Source organism: Microtus oregoni, unplaced genomic scaffold (assembly GCF_018167655.1).
Source record: "Microtus oregoni isolate MIOR12 unplaced genomic scaffold, Mior012 000086F_ref0000336, whole genome shotgun sequence".
NCBI lineage: Eukaryota > Metazoa > Chordata > Mammalia > Rodentia > Cricetidae > Microtus > Microtus oregoni.
In genome coordinates this window covers 4538156-4562776 of record NW_024544552.1, presented here as the reverse complement: position 1 = coordinate 4562776, position 24621 = coordinate 4538156, and the positions used below count along the sequence as shown (strand labels likewise).

At 48.8% G+C, this 24621-nt stretch overlaps 1 protein-coding gene across 2 annotated transcripts in view; it reads left to right on the top strand.

Moving 5' to 3' along the window:
- Positions 1 to 24621, top strand: part of LOC121442041 (olfactomedin-like protein 2B) — a 37642-nt gene that overhangs the window by 1382 nt on the left and 11639 nt on the right. Inside the window, exons 2-6 of one of the 2 annotated variants that reach the window (XM_041643479.1) lie at positions 1614 to 1877; positions 3668 to 3775; positions 15764 to 15940; positions 20322 to 20553; positions 22210 to 22728. In XM_041643479.1, the coding sequence (XP_041499413.1) occupies positions 1614 to 1877; positions 3668 to 3775; positions 15764 to 15940; positions 20322 to 20553; positions 22210 to 22728 (1300 nt within the window). The remainder of the gene's footprint in view (positions 1 to 1613; positions 1878 to 3667; positions 3776 to 15763; positions 15941 to 20321; positions 20554 to 22209; positions 22729 to 24621) is intronic. The other variant, XM_041643480.1, reaches the window with a different exon arrangement.

Genomic DNA, 24621 nt, shown 5'->3' with positions numbered 1-24621 from the left:
TCTCTCACTTACGTGGTATTTGAGCTCTCCGATGCGGGCACTCTGATGTGCAGTGGGCGTCACCACAGTCCTCAGAATGAGTAGTGTCGGAGAAAGGATGCTGAGTATTGCCTGTACCTCCACCAGGCCCTTAGTCTGGGTCTTTGCGCGCGCGAAAGAGAGAGAGAGAGAGAGAGAAAGAGAGAGAGAGAGAGAGAGAGAAAACTGTCAGCCCTACTTTGGGGTTGATCAAATGCTTGTTTTCTTCTTTTAATAATTATGCTAACATATGCCCTGTGCCCACCCATAACCTCACACTGACCCTTCAATTGAAAAGACTTAAAATTCCTCCCACTGGGGCTCTGGAAAAACCATAAACAAAAGCTTGCCTGAAACCGGAGCCCCCTGAAGGGAAGGAACCCATCCCGGGTTCTCTGAGCAGGGTTGCCTAGGAATCTAGGCAGTTTCAGAAAGGAGACAGGAACGATTTATTATCAGCGTGGAGAGACTAGCTGCTTAAGTCACCCTGAACTACACACACCTCCTTCTCCCACTTGGTCCCGTCTGTATTTGACAACAATCTTAAAGCAAGCATTAGCTTTAGAAGAAACCCAACCATTGCAAGGAAAACATTACAAGCCCTCTTACCGCAGACAGTATCCTGAGGAACACTGGCAAGCTCCAAGCTGGCCTGCTGTCATCGTTAGTCAAATGAAGGAACCCCTCTGCCTGGTTAGGATAGGAGCCTAGGCTCTGGGGATATAAGGCCCATTGAAGATGAGATGATGGGACTTATGAGGGCTTTTCTCCCAGGACAGGGCCGGCAGAAAGCCTGCATGAGGAGGCTGGGAGGAGCGTGTGTCCAGAAGGAAATGTTTAACATTGTAACTAGTTTTAGTTCTTCTGGTTTGGGGCTAGAGTTTTGGGTCAGTAGTCAAACTTAGGCTATGTAAACCTTACAGACTTCTGAATCTGTTTTTTTTTTTTTTTCCTGTCTCTACCAGATCTCTGTCAATCTAATCTGTCTTTGAAGGCTCACATCAAATACCACCTCCTCCAAGCAGATGGAGCCTTAGCTCCCAGCACAAGTTTATCCCTGCTCTTCAGGGGCACTTGGCGCTGTCTAGTCTGTGTGCCTTCCTTCTGTGTTCTATCCGGGATCAGGCTCTCTGCCTGGCCCATCACTGCCTCTCAGGATACTTCGCACAGACCTGAGGAGATGCTCTGTAAGTGTTGAACGAAGAAATGGAGGAGACCCCTGTAGTCCTCATTGTTCAAAGGCCAGCTTTCCCATTCCTCTTTCAACTCTGTCTCCGTTTCTAATGTAAACCTTAATTTGAGCAAAGGGCTATTGAAAGAACAATGAGGATTGGTTTTGTTTTTGTTTTCTTTAAATGGTAAAAGGCTAAGCCCCCCATCCCCAGAAATAGACAGCTTTCCAAGGCCAACGTGCTAGCAGAGTTCTGAGTACATTCAAGGAAATGTCTGTGTCAGCGAATTATGAGCTATGACTTGTTCACTCCATGGCTCAGGGCTAAAGCCTTTGGCTAGGGCATTTGACAAAGTGAAATGACAGCCTCTTAGAGAAGCCTGTTTTTGCATACCTCCAACTCCATCTGTATGTGTGTGTCTAGTTGCTGGGAGACTATGACAAAGTTAAGGCTGTGTCCGAGGGCTCCGACTGCCAATGCAAGTGCGTGGTGAGACCTTTGGGCCGAGACGCCTGCCAAAGGATCAACACAGGGGCTTCCAGAAAGGAAGATGTCTACACTGTGGAAACCATCACCTCGGGCTCCTCCTGTAAATGTGCTTGTGTTGCTCCCCCATCTGCTGTCAATCCTTGTGAGGGAGACTTCAGGCTCCAGAAGCTTCGGGAAGCAGACAGCCGGGATTTGAAGGTAGGAGCTAGCAATGGGAAGTGCCTTGGATCAGAGGGTCCCTGGGGGATCTAAGAGACTACCGACTCATGGCTGGGCATGGAAGGTCTTCGAAGAAGTTCAGGTCTGGCCCCTTGAGTCTTCATTGTTGATTTGAGGCTGATCTAACAAGCTGGACATTTTCATCTCTGAAGTCAGAGAGAGATGGGAGTGGGAGGAGAAATTTTGCCCGATGCCCACCCCTCCTATGCAACCAGGGAAGCCAGGCCTTGGAGAAGCTGCCAGGCCCATCTGGCCAAAAGAACTCAGTGTTCTCCAGGAAAATTGCTGTTACAATTTGCTGTCTGCCTACCACGAACACAAAAGATGTTAAAGGCACAAAGAGGAGCGAGCCCTTTGGTCCTGGCACCGCTCTTAGAGTGACTTGCTCCGGTCAGGTCTTTACTACCCCGGGCTTGTGTTTTGTAAGTGGGGAAATTTAGGCCCATGTGGGCAGCCCCTTGGTAGGCTTCAGCTGCCCTGTTCTGGCTCTTTCACTAGCAGTGTGGGGAGGTCAGACTGCCTTGTGTTCCAGTCTTTGCTGTATGGTCCTCCTTCGCTTCTCTGGGTTCGGCGCCCTTGAATACAGTTTGGAGGGCCTTGGGGGATCTGGGAACATTGATGGATGACACCCATTGAGTAGTTGGCACAGTGCCCATGAGTGAATGAGGGGAGGACTGATGTGTTCCTGCTGGGTCTGGGATCTGGCACCCACTCGCTGAGATAGTGGCAGAGACCTTTTTAACATGACAAGGACAGGCTCAGGTTTGGCCATGTGACTCAGGGTGGTAGCTCTATCCAGGGCTACTTTCCGAAGCAGTACCACAGTATTCAGTTCTAGGAGTGGACCCTGTGGGGATTTCTGGAACCACACCAGGCAAAATCTGTTAGGACTCAGAAAAGTTATCAAAGTCCATGCTAACCAGCTATAGGATCCCCTGGGATGGGAAGAGATCCTCTAAAAGTTGAGCATTTCAGTGTGGAGTTCTTCATTTGGAAGCAAAGCAAGGAGATGCATGGGGAGCAAAGATTACAGAGGCGTGGCCCAGCACTCTCCCCCACACAGGCCCTTGGTTGGAAGGAAGGCGCTTTCCCATGTCTCACCTCTCCTTTTGCCTCAGCTCTGCAGCCCTGGTTGCTGCCACAGCCTAAGTTATTAGGGGAAGTATTTGGAAAAGACGAGAAGGCTGTATGCCCTGAGGCAGGATGCCACCTCAAACATGGACCACTGTGTTGTTTATGAGCCAGGGTCAGTTTAGTTTTCTGTACTGAGAAGACACTGGGTGACTTTCAGGGCGTTTAATCTAGAATGAAGTGAAGAGTTTCAGAAGCATGTCCTCGAGGTGTTGACATATTCTGAATTACCTGCTAGTAAAGAGAGAGAGAGAGAGAGAGAGAGAGAGAGACAGACAGACAGACAGACAGAGAACAGGGATGAGGAGCTTAGAGTCTAGTAAGAAAGGCAGAATGGAAGCAGCTGGCCTGTTCTGTAACAGATACAAACAACCTGTTAAAGCGTCTAGACCTCAGGTTTATGTTCCTGTAAGGTCATCTATTAATTCACTTTTTGCAGGCAGAATACACATCACAGCTGGGGCTTTTCTGTGTCCTTTTCTACACAAATGTGCTCCCAAGGGCACCTCTCAAATCCTGGCTCATGGCCTCGGTTTAGAGCCTCCAACATAGAGACCCAAAAGAGAACTTCTTTCCCGGAGTTCTCTTGGCCCCAGCCCTGAACCTGAACTAACTAACCCTCTGTTCTTGTTCCTTAGCTGTCCACGATTATAGACATGCTGGAAGGCGCTTTCTATGGCCTGGATCTCCTAAAGCTGCATTCAGTCACCACCAAACTGGTGGGGCGCGTGGATAAGCTGGAAGAGGTAAGGAAGAGTCCAGTCTTACTATTGTTTTTGCAGGCGAGCCCCAAAGGATAGAACCCTTTAGTTCTGCTCACTCAGCCCCCTGGGAGAAGCTCATGGACCGGGTGCTGCTGGCTGACGTCTAGCTCTTGTACCCAAAGAGTTACTGCTTCAAGCGCAAATAAATCTATTGTGTTTGTTTCGGAGTGTGGCTCTAGAGCAATGGTTCTCAACCGTCCTAGGGCTGTGGCCCTTTAGTACAGTTCCTCACATTGTTTCATTGCTACTTCATAACTGTAGTTTTGCTACTGTTTTGAATTGTAATGTAAATATCTTATATGGGAGCCCTGTGAAAGGGCCATGCAACCCCAAAGGGGTCGCGACCCACAGGTTGAGAACCACTGCTCTAAGTGCTGGATTTAATAACATTTGTAGCTGTTTTGCTGAGTATATATGGGTTGCAGACCACAAACATGTCAGCATTCCTCATGGGATAGATAGGCTTTGGGGAGTCCTATCATGGGGAATCGGAGGTTCCCTGCTGAGTGATTAGTAGCTGTGAGAAAGAGAGGGTCTCTAGTTTACACAGAAAGAGCAGCAGGCTCCGAGTTAGCAGAGTTACTCTGTCTGCCGCCACCAAGCAGCCATACCCCCGCCCCTCTCATGATGTCCTGCCCACTTTTGTATGATTTTCCGGGCGACAAAAGGTACACTAATCACGACGGAACTACGTCAAAATCATTAAACACAGCATCTGAGTTACGACCAAGGAGAGGCGAGGGTAAACATTCCCACAATGCCCTGCTGGGAATGCTGGGCAGAGAAGATGAATCACTGCATTCATGATTAGCTAGCTCAGCACCTTCCCTTCACTCGTAAAAGACACTCCCAGAGGGGCCTGTGAGATGAGTCAGTTGCTAGAGGTGCTTGCCCCTGCACCTTTACTGAGTTCAATCCCCGGGACCCACATAGTGGCAGGAAAGTACAGACTTCCCCAAGGGACCTCTGACCTCCACACCTGTGCCATGGTGCGCGTGCGCGCACACACACACACACACACACACACACACACACAGAGAGAGAGAGACAGAGAGAGAGACAGAGAGACAGAGAGAGAGAGAGAGAGAGAGAGAGAGAGAGAGAGAGAGAAACAGGTTTTTAACTGTCCCCCAAAGCCAGTCATGGTAGCCCATGTCTCTTGGGATGCAGAAGCAGAAGGATCATGCATTCAATGTCAGCCTGAATTACATAAGCAAGGCTTGTCTCAAAACCCTTTCCTAGAAAGTGAACCCCAGTTCCGCTTCTGTCACTCTTAAGTTTAGACCCTTCCATGCTGAGAAGAGTTTTCAGAATAAGAACATTGTTCTGGGGACATTAGTGGGTCTAAAGTCACTTCAGTTGCCAAGTGTGATAAGAAGGTCCAGGGTCTGCAGCTTGAGCCTGCAGACAGAGTGAGGCAGCCACATGGGCCACATCAGCTCGCTCTACTCTGCCGACTGTCACCAGAGGGACTTCCTGGCGAAGTAGACCCGATATTGATAGCTAGAATGACATTACCATCTCACTCCAGGAACCCATGCAAACACAGGACCCTTCCAAACGCATTGGTTCCAAAGGGTCAAACCAGAGCCCAGAGCTGGAAAGTGCCTCAGTTCCCAGAGTCCCCTAGAACTGTCCAAATGTGTGATATCCCTTTAAGAAAACGATTAAACAGCCACCCTTCACAGTTTCACTTGCCCTTGACAGCCACATAGTTTCCATTCTTGCTAGCAAGTACAGCTGGGGGAAGATAGCTCTGTGAGAGGAGATCAGAGGCCAAGGTCAGTTACCCATCCTCAGAGGAGGCCAGTGGAATGGACTCCCAAGATGGATCAAGCCCATTCCCAGCTCCCGTGGCAGCGGAACCACTTCTGGCTGGGGGTGGAAGCGGGAGGAATCTGGTGCAGGGCAGTGCAGTGGCCCAGCGGGATGGCACTGAGTCACTGAGGTTTTGTCTCAATCGTCATAGTGACGAGAGTATCTCTTTTCAACGCTCACGTTTGGTAGCCAGCGTTGGACTTTTATAATAGCCGTTCTTGTATTTACACAGCATTTTACAGTTTTTTTTAAACATTCCATATACATTTAGTGATTTGTTTCTGTGAACTGAGCAGGATGTGAGCCCTCAGGAAATTCCATGGCTTGCCTGAAATCAAGAGTTAGGGCTGGGTTCTGGTTCAGGCCTTCTGGTTCTGGTCCAGGGCTCCTTCTAATCAATCTCAGAAGTTCCTTCCAGTCCTTGTTGTCTGCCCTGTCGGCATCAGTTTTTCCTAACCAGAGTTTAAAAACCATAGTTCTTCCAAAGGAGTCTCTCACGGAAATGTGGCTGTCTCCCATATGTATGAAGGTCCCACTCCAGGGAGGTTTCCCTAAGCCAGACAACCCGAGGGAACAGGTTGCTGTGCTGACAGGAGTCTTTTGACCCATGAGGTAAAACGCTGTATCCTAGACTGTGGTGGACTCAAGACTATGCAGAGCGTCTGTCTGGGGTAAGCAGTGATTGAAAAGGCAGAATGTGGGTAAATGGAAAAAACACTCCGTCTCTCCAGCCCGGCTCTGTAGGAGGAACTGAAGTAAAATTCTGCTCCCACTTCTTTCAGATTCTTGAATCCCAAGGGGAGTTCTTTGGAGGTCAGACAAGACCAAAGGAGGTCAGATTGGAGAATTTGTTCTCTCAGAGTAAGTGTGTTGCTTGGCAGAACAAGTGGGCACACATGTGCACATCTGTCTCGGGCACAGAGGAGAGTGTAGGCATGGAAACCTCATTTGCAGATGAAAGAGGAAGGAAGAGAGGAGAAATGAATCCCAGTCAGAGACTCCTCGCTCAGTAAAATCCTCGCTGGCAGCTCTGCCTGTGGGTTGAGTTTAGTTTAGCTTTTATTTTGAATGATGTTAGCACACTCACAACCCCCATAACCTCCCAGGCTCACTCCCAGGGAAGCTTAATCATCTTCCTTCTTTTCTTTTCTTTTTTTAGTTTTTTAAAAAGGATTTATTTATTTCATTTTTATGTATTTGAGCTTTTGCCATTTGTGTACCTGGTACCCATGGAGGTCAGAAGAGGGCATCAGATCCCCTTGAACTAGAGTCACAGATGGTTGTACAGATGGTTGTGGGTGCTGGGAGCGGGACTCTGTCTTCTGCAAGAGCAGCCAGTGCTCTTAACCACTGATCCATCTCTCCAGTCCCCCCCCACCCCCGCTTTGCTGTGCAAGTTTATTATCTAAGGATGAGTCCCAAGTGCGATAGCTTTATCTGTTTTTGAACTTTGATTATATAGACTCCTATAGATCACATGTGTGTCTTTGAGAACGTGTATATATTGAGCTGCTGTCCCCAACTTCACATTTTTAACATTTAACTCTGTTGTTTCTGTGTTTTATGATTCACCAGTTTTTATTCCTCCGTACTATTCTGCTATATGGATATACTATATGGATATTATCTATATGTTCAGTGATGATAGACATATGAATTATTTCCACATCCATCATTCAGAACAGTCCAGGAACACCCATGTGTAGGACCAACCCTGTGTAAGGTGTGCCCGGGCACATGCCTGCTCGCATTCTCTATGGCATAAGACAAAGAATAAAGTGAGTGGACCATTAATTATCGGAGGGCATCGGTTCTCAGCCTTCCTAAAGCTGTGCTCCTTTAATACAGGTTCCTCATGTTGCGGTGACCCCCCAACTATAAAATATTTTGTTGCTATTTCATAACTGTAATTTTGCTATTGTTATGAATAGTAATGCAAGTATCTGATACACAGGATATATGATATGTGACCCCCCAAGGAGTCATGACACACAGGTTGAGAATTGCTGTTTTAGACTTTAAGGGGTTATTGCCAAAATGTCTTCTCGAGCGAGTATAAGCTTATATTCCCCCAAGTCGATATGAAACTTCATCAATCCTTGATAAGGCCAGGCTTTCTAATCTGGGGAGGGGCAGATACACTGTAGTGAAACTATTGGATTGGGTTTCAAAATCTGAGCCTCAAACACCTTTCATATTCACTTTGGGGAGTCCTGACACTCATGCACCCTACTTTGAGAACTGGTGCAGGAAGAAGAAACAGCCTTCGACACGTTAGACTCATGCTGACAGCCTCCTGCCAATGGCTGGGGAGGGAAGGGAATTCAGAAACTGTGATGGGAGAGGTGGAGTTGAGAGGTGGGTAGACACAGCGTAAGTGCTGGAAGAGGGGAGGAGAGGAAGTTTAGGAGGAAACCCCATAGTTTCCAAGGGCAACGATAAACCCAGCTCATTGCACACAGACCTAGGTGGCACCGATTCAACGGAAGCAAAGATTTTCACCCTTAGCTCCAGGTGTATCACAGACACAGAGACTTTCCAGGTTGTCTAAGACTGAAGCTGATTCTAAAGGCCGCAGGGTTAGAAGCGTGGGCTGTGACACCTAGTACCGCATATTGCTCCCAGGAGCTTAATCAGAGGTGGAGAAAATGATGGAGGAAAGATGATTAAAAGACAGCTCTGCTGTGGAGCTTCTATGGGATAAAATTCCCATAAATATGCAAATCTTTTTAAATGTTATTTATTTGTATGAATATAGATGTAAAGATTATTTTTTTAATTGATTTTATCGAGCTACACATTTTTCTCTGCTCCTCTCCCTTCCTCTCCCCTCCCCTTCAGTCCTCTCCCATGATCCCCATGCTCCCAATTTGCTCAGGAGATCTTGTCCTTTTCTACTTCCCATGTAGATTAGATCCATGTATGTCTCTCTTAGGGTCCTCTTTGTTGTCTAGGATCTCTGGGATTGTGAATTGTAAGCTGGTTTTCTTTGCTTTATGTCTAAAAGCCACTCATGAGTGAGTTCATAGGATATTTGTGGAACCCCACCCCTAGCGGCAGGACACCTATAAACAATTGTGTGCACATGTCTGGATATGCCTGTCTATGGCCGTGTGTATGTATTTGTATATGTATGACTGCATATCCCATGCTTATAAAACACATGATGCAAACTGGTAGCCCTCACCTGTAGTGTCAGCCGCTAGGAGCTGGAAGCAGGAAGATCAAGAGTTCAGGGTAATTCCTGGCAATAGGGAGTTCAAGGCCAGCCTGGTTGACTTAAGACACCATCACAAGCAACAGCAAAGAAACAAAACCAAATACTTGCATGCCTACAATCTTCTGAAGCAAGGTTTCTGTTACTGAGCCTGTGTGTGGCTTTTCCTTTATCCCTGTGCACCAGTGAGCACTGGGGAGGAGACTATGCCTCAGCTGAAGCATTTTCTCCAGATAGTGTTCCTCTGAGGAAGATTAGAAGTCTCGGCTGGATTTTGCAGGCTCAGCACTAGCCCTCTCCCTAGAATGGCCCAGGCATTGATGAGATTCTCCCCGAATTCTGAAGATCTGTTGCTTTCTGTGGTTCTGACTCAGAAGGCATGATCAAAGGAGCATTCCTCACTCAGGGGACACACATTTGCACTAACAGGAAATGTAATTTTCACCTGTGCAGTGCTGGCACCGAGTTAGGGAAAAAGTTGCTTTCCAATCTTTCCTTCCTCGCTACCTCTCAGTTCATCAAAACACCCCCAAGTGCTCTCTCTCCTGATCAGAAGGACTCTGCGGTCATTTTACCCTTGCGGCTTTGGAGAGGAACGTTTACTCCGTCTCCTGCAGTACACACTGGAAAGGCAGAGGGTCAGCTATAATGTTTCCAGTATACACTTCTGCTTTACTTAATTCAATTTACATCTTAATGTGAGTTCAAACCAATATGTCACCTCTCTAGGGGCTTTCTATGCTTCAAATCTAATTTGCTACTGTGGAGTTCAACCTTTACTTCTTGGCTAAAGGTATAGGAGTCTGCCTTGCATCCACTGGCTTAGGAACAGTTCGTCACTGCCAGGATATGAGGGAGCATGGGGCTTGGTTTCAGGGGTGTCTAAAGGTTCATCTAACATTGAAACTCATCCCCAGGAACCTGAACTTATCTGAGCCCCCTTCCAAGCTTGGGATCTCCTGAGGTCAGTTGGCTGGGGATCTCCTGAGGTCAGTTGGCTGGGGATCTCCTGAGGGCAGCTGGCTGGGGATCTCCTGAGGGCAGCTGGCTGGGGATTTCCTGAGGGCAGCTGTGTAGTAGTAATAGTGCTCTTTGTTCCCCAGGCCTGGTTCAGCAGCACCTGACATGCACAGGATGCTCAGCAGCTGTTTAGTTCGGAAGGAATTTAGAGCAGCAGCCCAGGGCTCCCTCACCCCAGGTCCACCTGCTCCACCAGCTGTGGTCAGAGGGATTGGGCCACAGCCTTCCTTCCATGCCATCGTCAGGCGCACCGGCTGCTCGCAGCTGCTCTTCCTACCCTTGCTCTCTTACTAGGAGCTGGGTGACAGCTGTCAGCTGGGATGGCTGTCCCTGGCCATCTGGTCCGAGTTGTATCCCCAAGGGCTCAGATGAGGAGGGGACAGCCAAGGCAAGCTGACAAGAACCATAGCTCTCCCACTTTTGATTCCTTCACCCCTACACAAGTTCACAATACAACTGCAAGACCACTTCACGCTTGCTATCAGCTCCCGAGCCTGGTGCACACCAAGCCGTGCCTGCCAGGTAGCTGATGTATTGACGTGGGAGCAAGGTCTGGCCCACATGCGATCTGGCCCAGGTGCCTCCTTCATGTATCTAATGTATTCCAGGGCTCTTTCTTCCCTCCCTGCCTCAGCCATCCCAACCGTAGCGCTCCTTTCCTTTCACATCTGTTTGTCTGCTACTGTGACAGAAAAGGCCATTCTGCTGCCGCGCCACCTCTATGTGTCCAGCCCTGTTTCTCTCCCAGGCACTCTGTCACACACAGCCCCTGGTCTGCTCTCTGTAACAAGCCTGGGTGCGGCGGATGCCTTCATTCTTTCTTCAAGCTGCTTGGACAGGTTCCGTTGGTGGCATGGCTCTAATACCAGGCTGTGACCTCCAGAGCCTTTCCCCATCCATACTCTTCATTCTGGTTAGTAAAACAAGGGCACAGAGAGCTGCCAGAGCTCTGCCACCTTCCTCCCTCACTCTAAGTAGTTCTGTCCTAAGTAAGGCACCGTACCTTTTGTCTCTACCTTCCATGCCCACCCTTGTCCAATAGCTATGAGAGTTGAGTCTGCACCCAGAGGACACCCCTTCCCCGCGCCCATGCCCCCAGTGTGCACATTTGGGTATACTGGCTTCCACACCAATGCAAAGTATATGCTGAGCAGTGTGTTGATGAATGTCCCTTGCTGACCCCCGTTCCACCTATGCGTTGTTGCTACATTGCCCAGGGACCCTGCCCAGCCCGCGTGCTCCATCCCTCTGGTTTTTGTACTCTCGCTTACAGTTAGCACTGACACCATATGACCTCCTGGGCTAGCTCTCAGCTGATAGCTTGCTATGCTATACCCAACTGCATGTCTTTCTGGTGCGTGACACTTTCAGTGAACACTACTAGCCAAGCTTCCAGATCTTTAATTGTGTTCAGCCGTCTGTTCCAGCCCTCTGGGATGCCTGCTCTTTCACTTTTCCTCCCCACCCTCTACTTCATGGCGCCAGGATCCTTGGCAAGGACCATGTAGAATGCTGGCGTAAGCCAGATAGGCACCCTTCTTGCTGTCTTCAATGCGTTCGTCCTGAGCCAAGTTGTATACGCCGTAAATGTCATGGCTGCAGCTGTCCCGGAGGGGAGGAGCTTGAGGCATGAGGGTGTGGTGTTTGCCCATTTGACAGGGTAGGATCCTAAGCACCCTGAGTGGGTGAATGCCACACCACACACCTCCAAGAAGTGCCCCATGAAAGGTCCTTGGTGTGATGAAGGCAGAGCCTCAGAGAGAGCCAGCAGCCACGCATGGGAGGTGGCTGGGTAGAGGTAGCCACAAAGGGGCAGCAGCTGCTGCTGCCACCATAGGGACATCAGCTGGCTTAATCCAGCAGGCTGATGGGGGTGATGCCACCTCCAGTCTAGTGTTTATTCAGGCGGCAACAGGCTTTGCTGTTCCCACGAGGAAAATAAACTATATAACTCTTCTGGGTTTTTAGAGCTGGCCTGCGTCAAACCCTCCTCTGTGGAAATCCAAACTAAAGACCTTGGTGAAATCAAAAAGAGAATTAGACTATAAACCAATGGGCAGGGAACCCCTGGGGCCCAGTGGACAGGAGGCAGGAGTTGTACCTGTGGGCTGCTGCACTGGAAACTCAGGTTTGGGGGTGCTCGGGAATCAGAGGGCGGCTTTTCATATAATAAAGACACTCAAGCCCACGTGCCCCACTATCTAAAGCACTCCAAAATATCAGCCGTTTGGGTGGAGTCCTGGGGCCCTTGCTGGGAAGTGGGTCTCAGCACAACTCAGCCCTCTTGGAGTGCTGTCCCTGCCCTTGGTGAGGACTCAGTACTGGCCTCTTTTAGTTTCCCACAATTCTTTACTCTTGTTGGTGTTTTCTCATTTCTTGGTCTGTTGTTTACTTTCTCATGGAAGATGACCTTCCCCAGAGTGAGATCCTCACTGAGCCGTCCCTGTGGTCCTCAGCATCCATGCCTGCTCACTGGGCCACCCCCACTGAAGCCACCCCTGCGGTTCTCAGCATCCATGCACTAACAGAGAAGGCTTCTGCGCTACCGGCCTTTGTTCTCTGGCTTGGAGTAAGAGGCTATGGGAGAGATGGCTGCTTTAGGCTTGTTCACAAGGATGCCAGAAACCACGAACCTTTCCGCTCTTACCCAAGAAGACCTTGGCTGTCACAGACAGCTTTTCCCTACTTCTGTTTACTGACCAACCCAAACTTCTATTTGAGGCAGCATTTCTCAAACTCCTTTGTGGACTCAGCACACCTGGAGATTTGGGGGAAATGAGGGTTCTGATCCTGCAGGTCTGGGAAGGGGGTGGTGCTGATGGTGCTGGCCTTTTGTCCATACTATGAGTAGTGAGGCTCTGTGGAAGCCCAGCATCCTGATTTGCTCTGTGGATATAGGACCTTTCGTGCATCTGAAAGTTAACTACAGGGATGCTGTGGCATCTTTGAAGTGCTCGGTACTGCTGAGGACAGGTTGGACTGGCTGGGAACCCTTAGTAGTCTAGTAAGTGAACTTCAGGAGCAAAGGCCAGGGGGTTGGGCGATGAGTCAGCTCTGACACTTTTTATTTTTATTTATATTATTTATTTTATTTTTATTTATTTATATATTATATATTACATATATTATATATTATTTATTATTTATTTATTTTTTATTTATCATGATGGTGTGAAAAAGTGATGTGTGTATGTGTGCCATGGTTCACGTGTAGAGGCCAACTTTGTGGAGTCGAGTTCTTTCCTTCCAACTTTATGTGGGTTCTGGGAATGAAGCTTAGCTTTCCAGGTTTTTTGAAGCAAGTGACTTAACCCTCAGAGCCATCTTACTGGCCTTCTACCAGTTTTTTTTTTCTTTTAATGACATTTAGCAAATTGCACCCATGCTGTAGGCCTCAGCAACTTCTCTGTAATAGGAAAGGTTAGGCCTGAGTGCTGTTCCAATGGTGATGCTATGAACAATAACTGCCTAGTATATTCTCTTTGCAGTCAGATGTACCAGTTCATTCCATCCTCATAACCATGTATAGGGCATGTGCTGGTACTGTCAACATTTCGCTAATGGGAAATGGTTGCTGAGGGATTTTAAATAACTCGCCTGAGGCCATCAAGCTAGGAATAGCAGCAGTGAGGTGTGAACTGGACACCCTCCTCCGGAATCTATGACCATTGCACCCCTGAAGCCCTGTCGGGAAAAGGCCACACACTTTCATTCTTGGTGACTTCTCCAAACGAGACCCGTTTCTCACGGACTGTAGCTTTTGCAGTGAATTCTGTGGCATCGAGAGAGCCTGGGGTGGGCTAACCTGTAGAGAACATGATGAGCTCCCATAGAGCGCAAGACGAACTGCCCCTCAAACGCTGCGCTGGCCGTTCTGGAGTCTGGAAAATTCAACAAGAATCTACTGCGCTCCCCTGGGCCACCCCCACAGGAGGCTTGGAGCCACAGTGTCTGGGTGTCACCATCCTCTTGGATATGTGAACATCAGCTTGGCTCTGAGCCACCCAGGCTCCCTTCTAGGACATTAGTGGCACCAACTAGGCTGTAGGGCTCTGCTTTGAAATCTCTAAGTTTTTGCACTTTTGTCTGTTAAAATGTAGAGAGCAAATATATCTTATCTTTTACTCGGCTGCTTCCTCTAACAACCTCATGAACTTAAAAATCAGGCCCCAAAGGTGAACACATGTGACATCTAAATTTAACTGATTTTGCGCACATGTGACCCTGGGGGTTGAACCAAGAAGGACCTCACACACGCTAGGCAAGTGTTCTACTGCGGGCTACATCCTCAGCTCTTTTTATGTCTTTTGACAGTAAGTTGCTGAGGCTGACCTTGAGCCTGCTCTGGATCCCAGCTGCTCCTGAGTTTGTAGTCTTTTTTTTTTTTTGTTCCAGCCTCCTATGTAACTGAGACTATAAGCCTGGGCTACCAGCCCTAGTTACATAGCCTATTTTATTATATTTATTTTCAGAACTAAGAATGGAACCTGGGGCCTTATCAAAGATAGACAAGGCTTCTACCACCTCTACTGCTCACCCACATCCCCAATCCTGCCTTTTAAAAAACCGTTTATTTTTATTTGTACATGGGGGCATACACAGGTGCATACACACTCACACACGTGTGCATGTCACAGCATGTATGTGGAGGTTGGAGGACAGCTTGCAGTAGCTGGTTCTCTTCTTCCACCATGTCCAGGAACTGAAACCAAGTCATCCCCCTTGGTGGCAAGCACCTTTTCTTGCTGAGCTATGTTGCCAACTCCACTCAGAAATAACATTTTGAAGGGTTTTATTTTTATTATTTTTAATTATGTGTACATCTATATGCCTGTGTGCCTGTGTGTCCATGCGTGGGCACGTGCATATGAATGCAGGTGTCTACAGAGGCAGGAGGTGTCAGATCTCTGTGGAGTTGTAGTTACAGGAGGGGTGTGAGCTTCCTGATGTGGGCGCTGGGAACCGAACTCGGGTCTTCTGCAAAAGCCCACGTAGAACATGTAGAGACTTATAGAAGCCTTAGTGTAGGACCATAAATGGACAATGTTGGATCTCTATGAAGTTGCTTCCTCTAAAATAAACTATTGGGCAGAAGGGATGGCTAAGCTCTGTGATTCAGATCCCACCCACGCCTACCTTTGGCAGGAACCTCCCCACACTCCTGCTCTAATGTTCTGACCGTCATGTCCATCAGGTGAAGAATGTGCTGCAGTGTCTCTCCCGTGACAGCAGCCCCCTCCCCTAGACAGAACTCCTGGGGCATTTGGAGCCTGCCTCAGGCATTCGGAAGACAGTAGTGTCAGCTGACCATGATGCAGCTTTGGCCCTTTGTGGTGTGAACCAGGGTTAGAGCCTGGCAACTGCCACCTTGAGCTCATTTCAGGCAGCTGTTCTAAGGCATGGGCAGGAAACTCTGAAGTCAGCCTACCCATTTTCTGTGTGAGTGATCCAAAAGCGCAGGAACGAATGGTCTGCGCTCACAGGAAAGCAGTTAGCACACTCCTTTCTCCGACCAACTTTTCTAAAGTCACCTCAATACACTTCTTTCATCCACTGAATGACTGATTCACTTGTGCAAGTGAATGGAATCGCTAGCACTGTTCTTCATCACTTGGTAAGAACACTGTATACTAAGAGCCAAAAAAGAGCCTGCCGGGTGCCCTGGCCTCGGCAGTGCTGTTAGTAAGGAAGCTGGGGTAGTCTGGGCATGCTTAGCAGTTGGGTGTCTCAGAGCTGGAAACACTGGGTGCCTGTCACTGGTTCCCAGACCGGTGAACCTCACTCTGAGCCATCCCATGTAGCTCCATGGCTGCCTATCTCCACGCCTACACATCTCATGGTAGCTAGTTGCCTGTTGCCTGTCTCTAAAACATTTTAATGTATTCTCTTTTCAAAAACTCTTTCCCCCGCTTCAGGAAGTCTCTAAAAATCTCACCAAGGAAAACGAGCAAATCAAAGAGGACGTGGAAGAAATTCGAACCGAGATGAATAAGCGAAGCAGAGAGAACTGCTCTGAAAACCTCCGAGGCAGCATGCCCGACATCCGCTCAGCCCTGCAGAGGGATGCGGCTGCAGCCTACGCCCACCCAGAGGTACAACCCCACACCCCCAGGGCATCTCTGAGATCTTCTGCTTCGGGAAGAGCTCTTCGGGGCTTAGTCCTTCCACAGCCAGGGTCTCTCTTCTGTGTAACAGCTCCTTAGGTGTGATGAGCAGGGATTAACCCAGCTTCACTTGAAACTGACAGCCAGGGAAGTTCAGCAAGTAAGGACGGAAGTTGGTACTCAAATCTGGATCTCTTCTGAGCCTTGGCACCATTCTCACAATGCCCCTATTTGTGAGCATGTCCTTGCACGACATATGTGCTCTCGTCCCTGGGAGCATCCAGGCTTGCGCCTGTCCAGGCATCATGACTGATATAGCACATTTTTCCCTCTCAGAAATGTCTCAGCTTGGAGACAATAAACAATCTGGTCCTCCTGCTTATAAGGGACTTGTTTAGCCACTGTCATCACTGTGTGGTCATCACTGAAGTTCTGGAAAGCAGGCCAGACACTGGTCAGTACCCCATCTTACAGATGGACATAGATCTTGGATCATTTGGAAAGCAGAGGCAGAGCTGCTTCAACCCAGCTGTAGAGCCCTGCCAGTCACCCCAGCATGTAGGGAAGCAAAGGAGGAGTGGAAAGGGGTTAGAGTCCTCATCTGACTTCTCCCACTAGGCCATGTCCTTTTTTTTTTTTTTAAAGACAAGGTTTTTCTGTAGCTTTGGTGCCTGTCCTGGAACTAGCTCTTGTAGACCAGGCTGGTCTCAAACGCATAGAGATCCGCCTGCCTCTGCCTCCCGAGTGCTAGGATTAAAGGTGTGTGCCACCACTGCCCGGCTTAGGCCCCATGTCTTAAAGCTTGCGCCACCTCACAAAACAACAGGCCTGAGACTAAGCCTTCAATACATGGACCTTTGAGGGGGGAACTAGCAGGCCACATTATTTTGTGGAATTCTGTGGCCTGGGTCATTGTAAATTTGGATAGAAAGGAAGGTTGTGTATGTGGACTCAGGACTCTTTTTTCTTTTGGTTGGTTGTTGGTTAGCCTAGGCTAACCTAGGCTAGCCTCAAACTTGCTGTGTTGCCAGAGATGGTCTTGAACTCCTGATCCTCCTGCCTCCACCTCCCAGATGCTGGGGTTACAGAATCTGTAGACCACCGTGCGTGGTCTATGAGGACTTTGTGCAAGATAAGCACTTTGCAAAGCAAACTACATTCCCAGATTACAGGCCCAGAACTCTTGGGTAAAGAAACTCATGTAGTGGGGCCAAGCAGGCATACCTGGTGGGTCTGGGAACTTTGGGGCACATATGTTCTGAAGGCAAAATGAGAGAAGAAGACTTTGAGGCTACAAGCACTGGAAAAGTATGGTTGTGGACTTCCCCAAGATGTAAGTCAAAAGCGATTCTATGCTGTAAAAATGAGAAAGGGTAATAATTATCTGGCTTTTTATGTTTTTGAAACATTATATTTCTTCAGAAATATTTTTCCTCATGTTTGAGTATCCCTGACACGTTGGCCACTAAACATGTGTTTAACCTGCCTGGTGGGTCACCCTTGAGGGAACCCAAGATCGTAACCTCAAAGCCAGAAGATTTGGGGAACCAGAAAGAGGCTTGAGGGCACTTGCTCCCCACTTGGATCCTGTACCCCCCATCTCAGTCTCCTACTGTCCAGTGCGGCCAGTACTCCTTGCCGTCTGCTTCCAGCTTCCCAGCCAGCCAGCTAAGCCGGAGAATTTCGTCTGTTGTTTTGATGATACATTCTGTGGTATGTTCAGGAACCCAGCTCAGATTTCCTGAGGGCAAACCAAATCAAACACATCAAACTCCTTTCCTCCTTGCTCAGCAAAGTCCACATCCTTCCTTAAGTCCCCACAGTGCACAGTGCTGAAGTTAGCACAACCCACCTAGCCAGGCTGGTAGTGTAGGAGGCCCAAAGGTAGACTCATCGTCTCCCTGTGCTTGCAGCCCTGTGTCTTTGGTGAGCACCATGCTGCAGCAGGGGAAACGGTTTAGTTGTTGATCTTTGGTTTTTGCAGATAGTGTCAGGAAGTTCTTGGAATAGCAAGTGATTATTTGTACGGTGGTCTTCCAACACGGGCCTTGTCTCGAAGTTTGGCAGAGGGAGGGGATCAGAGGCTAGACTGAGTGGCAGAGTGGGAGTAGGAACACTAGATGCCAGGAGATGAAGTCATTTGGCAGACTCTTGGATGAACAGAGAGAGGCAATCAGAGCATGGTGGGGGCAGCTGCCACCCAGTTCAACTTGTCGCCAGTGAATCCAAGGAAATTATATGTTGTCTGGCAAAGGCTGTCCACTGTCTTGCTCCATATCCTTGGCTGGGACCAAGAACTGCAGTCCCCGCCCTTTCCCGAGCTCCTGGAACTAACGACAGTTCCTGAGGTTTGCCACAAAGGAATGACAGCTAGCTTCTGTAACACAGAGGGAAGCCAGGGCCAGCATCAATTAGATGCCCCTGGACATTTGAGGTAGGGGCTGCGGCAGGAGCCGCCTGTCAGCCGCACAGGCCGCTCTTTCCACTGGGAAAGGAAACATCTTCCACGTCTGCTGGGCAGTTGCCAGGCCACAGCCCTGGGGACAAGGGGATGCGAGCCACTTTTGGGATGACAAGCAAGTAGTCTTGCGGTTACAACCAGTGTGGCTTAGTGTAAGGAAGAACATAGGCCCAGGAAGTGACAGCAAGGCCTACATGGTGATTGTGTGACTTCATTTGTATCCTCCTCAGCCACTTCACTGAGTGATCTTTCAACTAAGTTACTAAATGTTTTCTCATTGATGAAATTTTTGTAATGTTACATTGATCCATTTTTGTGAGGACTAAAAATAACAAATAGTGGATTTGGCCATAATAGGTGCTCACTAAAGTGGCATGACCAGCAAACAGACGTCCCCATTCCTCTGGGAGAGGTTACCTTACAAGAGCAGAGGTTTGAGGGAGACCCAGGGAACTGGCATGGAGGATGGAAGCTGCCCAGATCACTGCTGACATCCTAGCATGCTTTGTGTTCTCCTGGGCAGATCTTTGACTCCAGTGAAGGGAGACTGGCAAAGATGTGCACACACACATCCTTCCAACTGCCCGTCACCACTATGTGCCAGAGAGACACACATATTTAGGGTCTGCCCTACCTGTTGCACCATTTGGCAAAACTTTCGCCATGGGAAAACAGACGTGAGTTGTAGTGGGAAGGGAGCATGCCAGGCTTTCTCCAGGCTGGATTTAAAGGTCAGAACAAAAGCCTGGTTTGCCCCCTCTGTACACAGTGACGGGGTGTTGTCATGATGGCTGGACCTCTGTAACTAATAAGGAGTGGATAAAGCCCTACTGTGCCCTACCCTGGGTGCTGTTTTTATTAGGGCCTTCCTCCCAAGGCCTGGAAGTTTGGGGTTTAAGGACCCTTACCCCTCCCCTCTGATCAAGGAGGAGGCTGATAGCATTGGTGACCTCTGTCCTCAGCCACTGGCATCCTCGGGAGAGCAGGGTTGGCCCCGTGCTCCCACACTCACGATCAACTACTCCTGAGAGCTGGAGTCGCCTGCAAGGTGGCCCTGACTTTGAGTCCAGCCAGTAAAAATTTTGCACCCATAGTTCTTTGCTCGCCAAGTGGGTAATTGTCCTGCCTGGGGAAACTATCGTGATATTGTCACACAACAGACTCAGGAGGCCAGTGTGTGGCAATAGCCTCAGAAGGGCAAGGTAATTTTTCAGCACAGCCAGCACCATCAAAGTGACATTCTCATCGTGTCCTCGGGATTTCCCAGACTCCAGGATGCTAATCTTGAGGCTTCATGTCACTTGACAAAATCAAATGCCAATCATAAATGGAGGCTGTTCCTTGGGATTATTATGATTCAGAACTTTATTAGATATTACGGAACATCTGCCTGGGGAAGTGAAATCATGGGATGGCCTCTTCTCTTTCAAATTCTCACAGTCTAAAGAAGCGACAGCTTCCTTCAGTAGTGCTCATGGAAAGCATCTGTCTTGGAAGTGCAATCTTATTTCCCTTGAGAATTGAGTCTGTGACTCAAAAACAGGTTTTTGGTTTTGTTTTGTTTTTTAACATTGGAGAAGTCTTCTAGGCTGGCCTTAGATTCAGAGATTCACCTACCTCTGCCTCCAAAGTGCTAGAATTAAAGACATGCATTAGCACACCAGGCCTGTGCTTTGATTTCTTCATCTGTGAATGGACATGATAAAAAGTAAGCCTGATTCTTTTTTTGTTTGTTCATTTTTTCAAGACAGGGTTTCTCTGTATAGCCCTGGCTGTCCTAAACTTGCTCTGTAGACCAGGCTGGCCTTGAATTCACAGAGATCCGCCTGCCTCTGCTCCAGCACTGTCCATCCTGTCCCATCTCTCTGACCAGTGAGTGACTTGTCCTTTCATTTCGTCCCCTCTGAGGAACAGTATGAAGAACGGTTTCTGCAGGAGGAGACCGTGTCCCAGCAGATCAACTCCATTGAACTCCTGAGGACGCAGCCGCTGGCTCCCCCTACAGTGACGAAGCCACAGCAGCCCCTGCAGAGAGAGGTGTACCTGAGGGGTCGGCTGGCCTCCAAGCCCACCGTCATCAGGGGAATCACCTACTATAAAGCCAAGGTCTCTGAGGAGGAAAATGACATTGAAGAGCAGCGTGAGTCCGGGTCAGCAGGATGGACCCAGAGGCAGGGCAAGGAGGAAACGGCCATTTGGATCCTGCAGAGATGGGGCTCCACACACTGCCCATAGCGCAGTGTTCAGTTACCTAGGTGTTTGCTGAGAAACCTTGGGCAGGTCACCTAAGTTTTCTGGGTTTTAGAAGACACCATGGCCAAGGATAGATGAGCTGGAGGGACTTCTGCATCCTCTTGTCCAGTCCTTGTTTGCAGATGGAGAAACCAAGGCCAGGACAGAATGACTTCCTTAGAGACACTTGGTAGGCTCTGCCATCTGCTCCTCTCCAGGGTCATCAGGCTGGCTGAGTGTCCAGCACCTGCCCCGTCCACCTTCAACCTTCCTGCCTTTTCATAAGGAATAGATGAGCCTGTTTCTGTGTTGTCTCCGTGTCTGCTGTCACCTTTCTTTTCCTTGCCCAAAGCTCCCAGGAAGCCACTATTCCCCCTCCCTGAGCCAGCTCTTTTCCTTGCTCGGATTTGGAAACAGCCTTCCACGCTGCCTTCCTGCTTCAGCTGTTCTTCCGTCCGCTGCTTTATTCTCAGCCTGAAGCTGCGGAGTCATTTCGCCTGCTTTAGCTGTGTTTTCTGTTACTGACGGCGGGAGCTCTCTCCAAATCCCTCTTCCTGTCCAGCCCCTGGGATGCCTTCTTCTTGCCTGCCGCTTGCAGTTTCTCTTACCTCCTGGTGTTCTCAATGAACATCTGAAAACTAACTTTCTGGCTAATTTTTTTGCACCTAGACTCTTGTCTCCTCTGATGAATCTTTGCTTCCCATGTCTTTTCTGCTCAGAATCCTTCAGCTTCATCCATGTCACCCAGAATAAAAGCTGAATTCTACAGGGACGCCAAGCTACCTGTGACCCAAACTCCGTTTTCCTCTGACCTTACCTCCCGCTCACACCCTCTGCTGTGTCCACACCGGCTACCTCAGTGCTCCTCAGCCTCAGCAGGCTTATTCAGGCCAAGGCTTCTCATCACTGTCTTTCCCACCTAGAATCCTTCCACCCCCTCCCCTTGCTGCTCAGCTTACTGTGTTACCCTCTCCAGGATCGCTCCCTATCCATCTCAGAGAGTCTCATCTGGCCACTCTGTTCGTTTCTGCAAGGTTTTAGTCTTTTTATTTTCTGTCTTTCTTCCTTTAAAATTATTTTTAGATATTGTTTTCCAAACTGGCCTCCAACTGACTGTGTAACCCAGGCTATCCTTGAACTCAGAATCCTCCTGACACACTTTCCCAAATGCTAGCATTGCAGGTGTGAACTGTCCAGGCTCATAGTCCTTGACTGCTCCTCCCCAGTCCCCCACAAAGCTGGGGTAAGAATAGCAACAATTTGTTCACAGACTCCCAAGGAAAGACACTGCCCTTCTAACCATGTTCTTGCCCATCTTCTAAGTCCCCAACCAGAATGGTTTGGGATAGACCTCAACTAGAGGACTTGTATAACACGCACAAGGCCTAGGTTCGACTGCCAAATAGAAAATAAAAGTGATAAGGTGAAATTTTGCCAGCACTCCCTCTTCAAAATCACTGCCACTTTGCAGCAAGGAACCCCATTCACCTGCCAGTTGCCCCCCATCCTTGGTCAGGTTGTTCCTTGCCTCAGGCCACAAATGAGTCTTGTGTTTGTTCCACAGATGATGAGCTTTCCAGTGGCGACACTGGCGTGGACTTGCTGATTGAAGATCAGCTCCTGAGGCATGAAGACCTATTGACAAGTGCCACCCGGAGGCCAGCACCCACTCGCCACGGTGCTGCTGTAACAACTGATGCAAGCGTCCAGGCCACATCCTTGTCCTCAGGCCAGGCCTCTGCCTCAGCAGCCCGCCTTGCTGATCCTGACCAGGCCTCAGCTGGACAGCTCTTGGCAACCACACAAAGTAGCACAGTGTTTCCAGAACCTACGGGGGCGATGGCTTCTACTCACGTCCCACCCACCACTGTGGCCCACACAGCCATCCCACCACTTCCAGCCTCCCTTGCTCCAGAAATGGTTCCTGAGGACACATTTGGGGAAGCACCACACTTGGTCCCAGGGTTGCCTGACACAGCTGGGACAGACATGCCTGAGGAAGAGGAGACGACAGGGCAGGAAGCAACTTCTGCTAGTCCTGTCCTGAGCCCCGAGGAAGAAGATGACATCCGGAATGTCATAGGTGAGTTCTTCACCCCTGCATTAGATCTCCTCTGGTTGGTTTGGTAAAAGGTAGAGAACGCTGTAGAGAATGGGGACCAGGAAGCTAGGCCTCTAGCTGCGGCCGAGCACTGGGCTGGCATGAGCGAGGCCTTGGGTCTCACTCTCAGCTCTGCCAAAGCAATGCAAGAAAGGCCAGGGAGGATCTGCCTCTGGCCAGCAGTTTTCACAACTAGCAGCATGGCCAACCTTTTGATGTAACATGACATTGTCACCTGCAGAATACTGGAGAACTCTGCTAGAGAGTTACAAAGAAAGAAACAAACAATCAGAAAACAAAACAAAACCTACAAAAAAATCTTTTAATTAAGTTTGCAATTTTGTATAGGACTGTAATTTTGACCGTCTTTATCCATGGGCTGCCGTTTGGACATTTCTGAAGTGTTTATGTATCTGAATGTGTCAATGACAAGATTAGTAATCTCCTTTCTAAAATACATATGAATGAATAAAATGAAGACCTCACTGTCACGGATGAGTTTTCCAAACATCAGTTGATCCAGTGAGTTTGTGATAGATACTGAAGTGTCCATCAGCACCCGAATAGAGTTTACCACAGCAAGGTTACCAGGACATGAACCAGCAGAGGATTTTTATTGCCAGTGGTCCCAGAGTCACAGCAAAGTAGAGGCAGGTTGTTGGTTAGTTTATGGCAACTTGACATAAGCTGGAGTCATTTGGGAAGAGGGAATCCCAACTGAGGAAAATGACTCCATAATATTGGCCTATAGGTGAGTCTCTCAGGCATTTTATTGATTAATGATTGCTGGGATAAAACATCATGACCAAAAGCAACCCAAGGAGAAAGGATTTATTTGGCTCATCATTAGGGAAGCCAAGGCAGGGACTTAAGGCAAGAGTGTGGAGGCAGGAACTGAAGCAAAGGCCATGGAGCAGTGTTGCTTACTGGCTTGCTGATCATGGCCTGCTGATCATGGCTTGTTCAGCCTGCATTTTTATAGGACCCAGGACCACCTGCCCAGAGATGGCACCACCCACCGTGAGCTGGGCACTGTGCTGGCTGCTGGGAAAGCTGGCAAGAGTTTTTAAGGAAGTTGTCATTTGAGTTGGGTTTGAAAGAATGAATGGGAGTGTTCTATGAAGACAGAAAAAGAGAGCATTCAGACTGGCAGGTCCAATGGTTCAAGGTACATTCTAGAAGCAAGGCGAAGACAAGGCCTTTTGTTCAGAGAGCTCCATGGCCACAAGATGACTCTGAGAATAAGGAAACCAGGGAGCAGGGGGTTGGGATGGCAAATAGAAATAGTCACAGGAAGTAGCTGACTACCTGGGTATGGTGGCATGAATTTGAAATCCTAGGACTCAACAGGCCAAGATAGGAGGATCTCCAGTTTGAAGCCAACTTGAGCTATATAACAAGACCCTAAGTTAAAAAACTGAGTGGCGGGGTGACGCAGTTGAGTGATGGGGTGACACTGTTGAGTGGCGGGCCTGTCAAGTATTTGGGAAATCCATTTGCTTTAGCAGAGGGCAACGTCTGTCTCATTGTCCTCACTCCCTTTTCCCCAGCTACCATCCCTGTGGTAACCCTGTTCCTGGTCCCTCTTCAGCATATGGTGCTAATTCCAAGAGCAAAGTAGTACAGGGGCACCCACCGAAGGCTGCACATCTGGCACTGTACCTTCTTTCCTGTCCCTGTCGCTGGCAGCAAAGTGATCTTGGCAAAGCCTGACCTTTCTTTGAGTCTGGAATGAAGTGAGCAGTTTGCTGACTGTCTTTTCTTTCATGATGTTCTGTGGTTTTTCTGAGGAAACTTACAAGGCTGTATACTAGGCAGACGCATGAAGCTCAGACCCAGGATTGGACGTAGGCTAGAATCTTTCCCGGTAAGACT